Source organism: Octodon degus, unplaced genomic scaffold, assembly GCF_000260255.1.
Source record: "Octodon degus isolate 3935 unplaced genomic scaffold, OctDeg1.0 scaffold00144, whole genome shotgun sequence".
NCBI lineage: Eukaryota > Metazoa > Chordata > Mammalia > Rodentia > Octodontidae > Octodon > Octodon degus.
The window spans coordinates 732,926-744,884 of NW_004524720.1; the positions used below are offsets into that span (position 1 = coordinate 732,926).

Genomic DNA, 11,959 nt, shown 5'->3' on the forward strand with positions numbered 1-11,959 from the left:
TGTTACCCTAGCCCATTTTTTATTTGTACTTTTTAAAATTTAAAAAAAAATTAAATTTTGTTAAATTAACAAGGTATTGAAAGGGATTTTGTTTGAATAAGACAAGCAGAAAGGCCAAGCATGGAGCAGAAGGGGTGATGTGGAAAATGTAACCTCTATCAAAAGAAAATAAAATTTAAGTGCATAAATTAGATAAAACACTGTGTTGGCTCATTGAAATATCCTCAAATTTCATCTGACTGTTTCCAATTGGGAACCCCTAATTTAGGAGATTTCTCTAATTGGAAACCCCTAAATTAGAGGCAAAGGGGCTTTTCCAAAACTCACAACCAATTAATAAAAATTATGCAATAATGAAATTCAATTCTAGAAGCAATTTAGTGGCTTACCTGACAATATAACCTGATTCAAATGCTGAGGGCTCAAGATCTGTTTTCCATTCAAGTGGTTCTACAAAAACAAACTTCGCTTCTTGGGGGTGATCATAAATAAAATGTTCCACAAATATAATGATCTCCTTCAGTAATATTTCATTCAAAGGGGTGATCTCCAAGGTCCCAGTCCCGTAGCCCGCAGCTGTCCACTGCGCCAATCTTGTCAGCGCCACACCCATGGCTTCCGCTAATCCTCCTCAGATCTGAGGGCAGGCACGCACTGCACTGGAACAGAAGGAGTTAAACAGAGGCAGCAGCGTCCCTTTTCACTGCTACAGTTTTCATTTTCAGGATTTTATATTAGTACTACTCAATCCACAGTCTGCTTCTTAATCTAGTGCTTCATTTTCTAACTATGTAATTGCTCTTGAATTTGATAAAATAACGAAAAAGTTCTAAAAGTAAAACTTACTAGTGTGGAGGGATTTTCCAATATCTGCCTGCGCTAGAATCAATAATGTTTTTCGAACATCAACTAGGCCTAAGAAAGAAAACGGAGAATATAGACAGATGGTCAGAAAATCCATACAGAAAACTGCAAAAGTGGAAAAAAGTAAAACTGAAGGAGGTTGGCAGTGAGTGTTTTGATTCACAGCTCTGCTAAGGAGCTAGAAGTTTAAATAAGAAAACTTCATTTGAGCTGAGTGACAAGTCATTTAGAAATGTGCTAAAAGAACTCTGCAAGTCTGACTTTCTTGGGTCATAATATCTGTATTAGAGCACAATGACAGACAAGCATAATTTTGAGAACTTTGTAAATAACCCACATGCCTCCTGAATTAATAAGAATAAGAATAGTAATGGCAGATAATAATTTCATTTTTTTCTGAAAATTAGTGTAAGACATGCTGATCTTATTACAAGAATATTTGAGCAATTCAAACACTGCATGCCCTGTTGATACATCTTGCATATTTATAAGGAAAAAAAGAGTCTTTTCTTAGTCTATTTAAGCAGATTATCAAAAGTCTAGCAAGAAAATGTAAAATGTAAGTTGAATGAAATAAATTTCACTTTGGTTACTTAGAGAAGTTTTTAAAAGATGACCTTTAAAAAAGATGACCTTATTTGTGCCATTAAATAAAAACCATGTTAGAAAAAAGAGTCTGTTACAAATATATGAAGGATACTATTTTCAGATAACCTGTACTTTTGGGGTTTTTTTCATTTGTAATAACACTGGTTATTGAAATTTGCCTTCCAGAGCACTAGGTCAACGGTCATAAAGCTAACTATAGAGTATTCCAGTTTTTTTCACCCATTACAACTTTAAAGGCTCATATGTGTCAGACTCTACAGAAATGACTTGGAGAGTTTACTTTCTCTCCTGTATTAAATCTTGAAATCCAATAACAGGATTTCAGCGACTCTCAGTAGGTAAATACTTCCTGCTGGGAGGTAGTATGGAAATACTGTACAGATGTCTACCTAGTTACCAGGACAATGGGAAGGGGCATCGCTGGCACTCAGTGCAGAGCATGAAAGATGTCAAATGTCCTAAGTAAGACTGCACCCACCAGGAGGCCATCTGGCAAGCAAAAACTTCAGATCTATAGTGAGCATGCAGGGGTTCTTTTTTTAAATAAAAAATATAAAAGCATTTTTTTCAGTCTTATTATATTCTGAATTGTTCAGGATTGTAACTGAATCTAAGTGAAAGGAAAATTGTTCATATTTCATTTTACATAGAACTTTACCACAATTCTCATCAGTTTGGAAATTATGTCATTAAGCTATTATTCACAAAATTCAAATTGTGATTGTGCATCTGTGTCACCATCCATTTGGAGCTTATGTGTTCGTGGGAACTCTAGGTAAGACTGAAGTGTGTCTGACAACTTCCTTCTGCATTCCAGTGAAGCAGTGCCCCAGCATTCACAGTTATTTTCCTTCACTAACAAACAGAACGCTATCATCAATATCTCCGACTACATTATAAATGTGGGATTATTGTCTGTGATCTTGATTTCAGAATAGTGAAGTATAATTACAAAATATTTGCTATACAAAGGAAGTGTTGGGTCAGACAGACTTGAAACTTAACTGATGTGATTATATAATCTTTACACAGGTAAATAGATCAATCCTAGTGGAATGCAATATATAATTAATATCTAATTTTTTCTGTGAACTTCTCTTGTTTCTATTGTCAACTGATACAAAATGCTTTAGATTCAAACATATAAAGCAGGTAGTGGAAGCCATGTAAACTTTGAGTTTGCCAGTGTTATCAGCATAAGTATAAACTCAGATAAACAGCTTTCTTTACCTTATACAGAAGAGCTTAGGTGGACAGTTCTGTCTACTTTTAATTTGGAGTGCAACACTCGTACTGGTGATCTTATAAAGATATATAACATATGAATTATTTCTTCTCTTTACCTTTTATTAAAAAATGTGAAACTGCACAACTTAATAATTGTTGTAGTCCACACAGTATAGAGCAACTTCGTAGAAAGTTCTCAGAAAAGGGAGCTAAGACATGCACACACTTCTTTTCTGTCTTGAGAAACTTCTATAGAAATGTAAATGCAACTCACACTTGAATGTATGTCAGTTGATGCCCAGGATTCGGAAGAAACCACAGCAAGAGACTGCTTTACTCGTGGAGGCTGCTTAAGCACAAGTTCTAACCTCACCCGGCTTTTGACTATCCAGAAGGCAAGCGCGAAAGAGCAGCGCTATTAGAAGAAAATAAGTGATGGTCAAACATGGTCAGCATAACTCAGGTAAGATGCAAAAGCTCTCGGTCTGCACGCAGCGCCAGGCCCCTAGCTCTTTAGACCACGTACTGTAACCATGGTTACCCAAGGACGCTCAAATTACACAAGACTTTATCTTTGAGTTAAAGAAACTGTTTAAAAGAAGTTCAAAAGTAACAAGGAAAAAAAGGTTTTTGTAAGTTTGTTTACCCCAGCTGGGAATCACGTTTTCTCTCCGGATCCAATAAGGCACGGTATTTCTTTTTACGTATCAGATTGAAGCTTTTACTTTCACAAATAAAACGAAACCAATTTTATTTCAGAGCTCTGCACCGAATTCTTGAGGCAGCTACGGACACTCGGGGCCCATCCCGGGGACTCGGCGCGCACGCAAGGAGGGGAGAAGCTCCCGAAGGGCCGGGCCGAATGCAGCTGGCACCTGCGGGGGACGAGGGCGCGCAGCGGGAGTGCCAGGCGCAGCGGAGACCTAGGAAGGGGACCGAGACCGGGACGCGGGGCTGGGAGGGAGACTGGGGAGCGCGGACCCGGGTGCCGGAGAGGGAACGAAGATCTCCAGGGGGACGCAGGCCTGGGGCGGCGCGACCACGCAGCACCCCGGCCCCCAGCACCCCACACCCGGCAGCGCTCACCTGCAGCGCCCCGGCTGCCGCGTCCTCCGTTGCTAGGACGCCGTAAACGCCCGCGCCACGCAGCAGGCAGGTTCGGTCCCCGCGGTCGCGACCCGCACAGTCCGGGTTCCAGCCAAACCGCTGCGCGGAATCCCGGGACTGCCACTCTGCGCCCCGCTGCGTTCCACCTGCGCCGCCGGCCACCTGGGTTGGGGCGGCTGCAAACGGTCACCTCCTCCCTGGGGATCCAGGATCGTCCCCACCCCACCCCACCCCTGCCAGGCCGCAGGAGATGTTTACCTTCCTTTAACTCGGGAGCAGCTGGGGGCTTTCAGAAACTTAACGTGGAACAGGAAGCAGACGAAAAGCAGTGTCTAGTAAGCTTCTCCAAAGGCCTGCACACCATATATTCTGCTTCCCTTTCACAGAACCCGAAAAAAAAAAATAGCATTGGGCCACTTTCTTGGGGTATCTGAGGCTTTCATCTCTTTCTCCAAAAAGTAGATCTGGTGCAACACCAATACACATTGCAGAAGCAGAATCTACTCTTCAATAGTCTAGTTTAGAAAACTGGACTAAAATTAAAACGTGTATCTTGATTTCTCACATTTTTTTAAAAAAAAATTAATGCAGTTTTCCTGCATTTTTCGGCTGTTAGGATGGTCTTAACCTCACATTTAGAAACTCTGCCAAAAAGGGTGGGGGAGTGGGAATGGGAGAGTGGGGGAAAAAGAGAATATTGAAGGTTGGAAAAAGGAGAATAAGCAGTATTCAACTTTAGCAGGTAGAGTATTTAGGGACCAGATACTGGATAATTTAAGGTGGATGAATAGAAGAAAAATTCTTTCCTTGTGTGGAATGATGTTAGGGTTTTGCATGTCAGGATGTTATACTGCCCTACTCAAGAATGCCTGACTGCAGACGCTGGAGATAGCAGGGGAAGATGCTTGGGCTTTGTCTGATTTTATTTGGGTTCTTTTCTTCTCTCTTTGAAAGTATAAAAGTTGTTAGGAATGGAATAATTTTACCTAAAAGAATCTCCACCTGCAGAGAAGTCTAGACTTCTGCCCCAGCAGCACCTCCCAGAGGACTTAGCAAGACTTCTCTGTCTTGTCACCTGTCTCCAACCACTGTAAAGTAAGCTTCAGAAAATTCTTGGACTCCGGGAAATCTGTAGCCCCAGGATTTAGGTGGGTGACTAACACACAGAAAGAACAAAATGGACAAGTCACCTCTTGAACCGTGGCTTGTTCTGATACCTGTTGAACTAGGCACCTGGAAGGTGAGGCCCACGTTTTCTTAGACACAGTTACTAGAGCCAGGAGTTTGCTGCAGCTGAGGTCTTTCCCAGCACTTGTAGCTAGGACATGGGTATAGGACCCAGTGCTGTCTGGTGGAACTTCAGAAAAAAGCCTGCCAGGCTCCCCTGGGAAGAACTTGGAACTTTTTGGTTTTCCTTGGTGAATTTACACCAGCTAAAATGGTTCCTGAAAAACTATCTATTCTGGCTTAGGGTAAGCCACATCCTCGGGTGCAGGAGAGGTGAAGTACATGCTCTGTGTTGTAGTTTGCAGGGCTGTCAGAGTGTACACACAGCACATCCTGAGTTGCTTAAGCAACTATTTTCTCCCAGTTTTGGAGCCTGAAAGTCTAAAATTAAAGCCCTTCTGAGGTCTGGGGTGGGGGATGCTCCACACCAGTATTTTTTTTGCAGGCCCCTCGAGATATCTTCATGTTTACATGGTGTTCTCCCTGTGTGCCTATTCATTATGGAAATTTCCACTTTTTATAAGGATAGTGGTTCTAATGTGACTCTGAGGCCTCATTTTAGCATGACCATACTTTTGTAAAGATTTACCTCAAATAAGACTGCATTGTGAGGTCCTGAGGGCTAGGACTTCAGCATAAGGGTTTTGACAGAATAATAGCATGCGGCATTCTATGCACAAGTTTCAGCAGGTGTCAAGGATCCAATTCATGGGGGGTTGGGAGGAGTTGAGCCAGCTAGTGAGGAAACCAACAGAGAGATTAACAGGCTACATTGAGGGAGGAAGGGACAGGCATGATTGGTTTAAGTGTTCAGTAACTCAAACAGAAAAAAGAGAGACATTACACCTCAGGAGGCTGTACAGAAGTAGTCACCTACACAGTAATAAGATTTAAGTCCCTTCATAGGCCAGGATCTTTCAATGAAATTTTTCAGGGAATATCAATAGGAATATTTTTTTAATCAATAGGAATTCTGATGAGAAAAAAAATTACATAAAATCTTGTGGAATCCTAAAGATCAAATCTATCAGGTCTTACCTTTTCTTAGAAAGTCTCACCTTAAGTGACTCCTAAGATATGACTCATCTCCTAAGATATGACTCAGTAATACACTACAGACCAAGTCCTATGGTCTGGAAATGAAATAGCTTCTCCTTAGAATCAAACATCCTAGTTGCTAATGTAGTTGGTAAAAGCTTTTGGGTACCAACTTGTATCAGACATTCTATTCATAGAACTGAGTTATGCAGTTGAGACCTCATCCTCCAAAAGTTCTCCTTGCTATTTAAGAGCCCCAGGATAAAAAGAAGACCAGTGGTGCAGAATACAGTAAGCAAAGGAGAAAAATGAGAAAAGGATGGACAGTTTGACAGGATTGAATTAAGACGTTTAAACCAGCAGTCCCCAATGTTTTGGCACCAGGGAACAGCTTTGTGGAAGATTTTTTCCATGGACAGGGTGGGAATGGTTTAGGGATAACACAAGGGTACTCCATTTATTGTAATTTTTATTTCTATTGTTATATTAAAATATAACATGAAATAATTATGCAACTCACCATAAGGAAGAGTCAGTAAGATCCTTCAGCTTGTGCAGTCACTTTACCTATGGACTAGAACACAGTTTTCACTCTGCTCTGAATGATGGATTGAGTTTGTTGAGCATATTGAGTTTGTCACTTAAGTTTTGTGACTCATTACATGTTATTCAAATATGCTGCCACTGGTGAGTGTTTTTCTATGAGAAATCTCTGCAGTGGCTCTTCTAAGTCAGAAACTTATCCAGGGATCTACCTTCAGAAAGCTATCTCATTTCTGTATATAAGACAAGATACATGTGTTTTGTGTCCATTTCCCAAAGAACAGCACAAAAAGATGTGTTAAGGGCATATACTCTAAGGTGCTTAATATTTTAATCACATCCTGAAAAATGTTGTTAAGTTTGAGTGGCATATTTCAGCTAGCCAGCATCTCTCTCTGGATGATACCATGTGTAGACCCACCTTCCGGGAGGGCACTTAACACATTTCTCACTTGTAACCTCTTTGACCCAAGTAATGAAACCAGAAAACCATGACTGCTGCTGCTCTGAACACAGGACACAAATGACCAGTTCAGCTCTCCTGATATGTAATCAGTCAAAGATTTGAGCAGTTCTGCTGCTGTGGTGTTAACTACAACAAAAGTGCACACGACATAGCCTCCTGAAAAAATATCATGCAAAGACAAGCATTGTTGCCTAGTTATCAGTATGGTAGACTCATCAGTCTGGATTATATACTGTGGTGAATCATTGATCCTTAACAATTGTGTTTTCATATCCTCTGCTATTTCTTCAACTGATCTAGTTATAGTGCTAGCTGGAAGAATTACATGTGTTACCTTCTGGTCGGTAGTCTCTCCTAAAGTCCATGACTAATCTTAACATGAGGCAGAATCAAGTCTTCCCCAATAGTAAGGAACTTCTTAGTTTTAGCAATACAATTATCCAGTAAGAATGATGCTCTCTGTGCAGACACATTGGATAAAGTAGTGGTATTCCACAATTACTTCTGTCCTTAATACCCATTATTTTTTTAAAGCCCGAAGGCTTGTTGTATAATTGGTTTCCATGTGGCAGTGCAGTTTAGAAGGTTTCTTGGCTCCACTGAGTAGCCAACTGGCTATGTATTATACAAGGCAAGCTTGGAGAATGTGAATCGCCTGTTGCAAAAAACCCATGATTTTAAGTAGGACTCGTGGCATTTTCTTATAAATGAAGCTTTCTCTTTGGTTAGTGGTCTTACTTCTGCTCTCTCATCATTGGGTCTTCTCCCTTTCCAAAGAAGCTTTCCAGTTAGGCTTGATATTTTTTTTTTTTTTTTTTTTTTTTTTTTTTTTTTTTTTTTTTTTTTTTTTTAGGGAAGGGTCTACAGGGTGTTTAGGGTCTCACTACTAGATCAGACTCATAGTGATCCACCTGTTTACAGTCTCCTAAGAGCTGGATTATAGGTGTGCACCACCACACCCAACCTCAGTGTGCCCCAAGGGCAGAGCCAGCACAGCAAGCCCGTGGATCTAACCCCTGACCCTTGTGCCTGCTTGCAGGTGCTTTAATCTGCTGAGCTATTTGGCTGGCCCTTATGTTTGATTTCTTTTACTAATTTTGGCTCAGGTTTTCCTATGGGCTTAACAAAACTGTGACTAAGACACATGTACCATGTAAGAAAGAGGTAAGAAGGAAATGGTAAATTAAAAAAAAAAAAAAAAACAGAACAGCTGAACATGAAATAAAATAAATGTTCAGTTCTGACTTAGTCTGATATCAAATATAACTGTACAATTGGAGGACATCAACTCACTTGTCTCTATAAAAGGTACCATCAGATGTAGCTTTAATGTCACTTGCCATTCACTGACAGGGCTTCGATATGAGCCTGCAAGCAATTAATTATGTTTTCTGTGCAGTCAAACTTCTCTGCTAACATAAATCTTTATTTGTAGCCAATCCTCAGGACCAACATCACAGCCTCAGCTCCACACCAGATAATTAAGCACTGGATTCTCAGAAAGACAGCAGACCTAGATTCCTAGTATGTGCAGCTCACACTTAGGGGTGGTTGCCCCTGTAAGAATCCAGTCACACTGTTCTAACAGGAGGTGGAACTGAGAGGACAGTGCAAGCCACTCACCTCCTGCTGTTTGGCCTAGTTCCCAATAGTCCGAGATCAATCCATGACCTGGGAGCTGAAGACCTGTGATTTAAGCAATGGTAAAAGCTAAAATTTTATTCCAAGAACAAATAAAAGCTGACCTGTGTTTCTAAGATGTCACCAAGATTATATGATAGAAAATATTTTGTCTCAGAATCCCAAGAACACAGACTCCTAGCTGGAAAACATACGTAAAAATTATATCAAGGACTATCAAGGGAGTGATACAGACAGGGCCAGAGATATAGCTCAGCAATATAGCACCTGCTTGGCAAGCGCAAGGTCCCAGTTCAATCCGGGGTACCACAAAAAAAAGCCAAATTGCAAAACAATCACAGACACCATGTTATGGTTTGTGTCTAGTTCCCTCCCCCCACAAACCCTCATGCAGTCATAGGGCAGCCTCTGGAGTTCTTGACTGATTCTTTTGGGGGGGGGGTTGTTATATTTGTCTTTATTTTTTAAATTAATTTCAATGAGAAAGAAAGCAATGAGACAGTTTCAAAACAGGTTAGTAGGACAGTTAGAGTAATTAATACATTACATATTGCTGTCTTCGTAATAGCTATTCAGAGTACAAGATGCAGACATGATATCTTGTCTAAATACTATTAGTACAAATCTTGATCTATGCCTGGTTGGTAGTAAACAGTTGCCTTTTTGCCTTCATAAGGGAAAATTCTCTAACATCATCTAAGCTCCACAGTTCTCCATGGGGTATGTCTGAGCTACTCTACTCTCATTGCTGGGACAAATATCTGACACCCAAAATGAAGGAAGGAAATGTTTATTTAGCTCACAGTTGCTGGAGGTTTCAGTCCACACTCAGCTGGCTCCAAGGCAGAGCAGCACATGACTACATGGCCAGAGCATGAGAGCAAAAGGGAAGGGCAGCAGCTGGCCTCTCTCCCCTCCTCACATTGTAATGCAAATCACCCGCCCCAGGACCAGGGTGTAGCACTCACATCTACAATCCCAGCACTGGATCAAGAATTGGTCACAGACTCCAGAAGCTGCCCCATACCTGCCACATTCTCCTATAATAGCTACTGCCTTAGGGTATGCCCTACAGCCTGGAAGAAGGTAATGAAGACCACCATGAAGCAGCTCTGAGCAGGACTTAACATTAACCAATTAGCTTTCCATGTTTGCATGTGCTCCTATCCAAGGCCTAGGCCCCTTATGTGGAGATGAGCTGTGGATTCATAGTAAGTGAACCTCTATGATAATCACTGGTCCTTGCTGAAACTTGTAGTGAGTGGCCTGTAAAGCTGTGATCCCTCAAGGCCAAAATAAGGCCACATAGGCCAGCCAAATGGCTCAGTGGATTAAAGCACCTGCAAGCAGGCACAAGGGCTGGGGTTTCTATTCCCAGGCCTGCTATGCTGGCCCTGCCCCCGGGTTACACTGAGTCAGTGATTGAGACTGGGCATGGTGGTGTGCGCCTGTAATCCCAGCTCTTGGGAGGCTGTAAACAGGCAGATCACTACAAGTCAGATCTCGTAGTGAGACCCTGAACACCCTGTAGACCCTTCCCTAAAATACATAAAAAAATAAAAAATAAAAAAATAAGGCCACAACTGAGCATGTTTGGCTCCAACCCCAATTAAATAAAAGGGGACTAGAGTTGCAGGCTCCACACTCCTACAATAAATGTCAACCTAACGATAAACTAGATCTCCTAACTGATATAATTTAATACTTGGGAAGATAGCTGCCAAGGTCCTGCTAGATTCCACTCAGATTCCCATGCTTTCTTCAGTATCCCCCTCTTTTGTTTGAAAACGAAATAAATGCAGGCTACCCAGAGAAGTTCTGTGTCATACCCTAGAGAATCTTGAATTCAGTTAGAGGCTCTTTAACCTCTTCTCTCTTTTAGTTAAGCCTTCACCATCCACATGTTTGAGAGATTGCAGGCCTGATCAGTCTGCAACAAGTATGGGATAATATTACTCCGATAGGAAGGCATCCTGACAGACAGGCTATCATCCCAAACTGACACAGCAGCAGCACCTTCAGATGGCTCCATTGCTCTTTTAGGATAGCAATTATCAGTAGAAACTAGCAACTTCAGTGACTCTAAGTCCCCTTCACTGAAAGTGCTGAAATTGGATGACCACCTATAAGAAAAGATGTTCAAGATAGCAGGAAGGGAGGTTGTGTATGGGACCAGTGACAGGCAGACTAATTTAACTAATGTCACTGCTAAATGTCCAATCTTCCAACAGCAAAGACTGTGTTGGAAAAACTAAAAGGGCTATCATGATAGATTCTTTCCATTTTAGACAAAAACAGATCATTTTGCTGGTACTGATTTATATATATTCCAAATATGGATTTGCTTTCCCTGCCCACAGTAGCTCTGCCAGCACCGCCATCAACACAATCACCACACACATTAATTATCTCAAGGTAAGAATTCAGTCTAGATGAATTCTTGATTCAGCAATACGCACATGACTATGGGATCCACTAATCTTACCATGAACCATATTGCTAGAAACACCCTTCTTGATAGCATACTGCAATGACCTGTGGAACACTGAGCTAAGGTGCCAGTGTGGTCAAGCACTTTTTAGGGTGGAATTTTCACAATTCAAGATGTGCTATGGGGCCTGGGAGATGGCTCAGTAGAATAAGTGCTTGTCTGGCAAGTGCAAGGGCCTAAGTTTAATCCCCCATTCTGAAAAAAAAAAAAAAAAAAAAAAAGTGGTACATGTATGAAAAAATAATAGTCAAAGTGTGACATCTATCTACTATTTTAACTGATAAAATTCATGAGTATGTAGAATAAGGTTTTTACTATAATTCCCTTTTTCCATAATTTCATTGAGAAACAAATAGCAATGAGACAGTTTCAAACCAAATTGGTAGCACAGTTTCAATAATTAACACACAGCATACATTCTTCCTAGTGGTTAACTGCTGTACAAGATGCGGACATGAAATCCTATTTACAAACACCATTAGAACAAATCCCTCTATTCATGAAGAGAATGTAACTAGATATCTATCCTAGCCACTTTGAATACACAGATACAAAAATGGACATTCATCTGTATACCCTTTTTTTGTTAAGTTCCATCATTTAAATATTATAGGTGTGTTAACTCAGCAAAATAATAAAAATGAGTTCATTAGTCCATAATAGTATTGGGGGTTCCACTTGACTGGCAATGTCAGAAATTGTTGACCTGAGTCCCCTATAGCTCAACATAACAGCATGGCTTTACT

General features: G+C 41.0%; 1 protein-coding gene and 1 pseudogene across 1 annotated transcript in view; both read right to left on the bottom strand.

The window, feature by feature from the left end:
- Positions 1 to 3,842, bottom strand: part of Armc4 (armadillo repeat containing 4) — a 208,388-nt gene extending 204,546 nt beyond the window's left edge. The window contains exons 1-2 of the mRNA XM_004641825.2: positions 3,787 to 3,842; positions 390 to 659 (exon numbers count right to left, since the gene is read on the bottom strand). Of these exons, the coding sequence (XP_004641882.1) occupies positions 390 to 613 (224 nt within the window). The 5' untranslated portion in view covers positions 614 to 659; positions 3,787 to 3,842. The remainder of the gene's footprint in view (positions 1 to 389; positions 660 to 3,786) is intronic.
- The window catches only part of LOC101590005, a 26,641-nt pseudogene continuing 18,132 nt past the window's right edge, over positions 3,451 to 11,959 (bottom strand).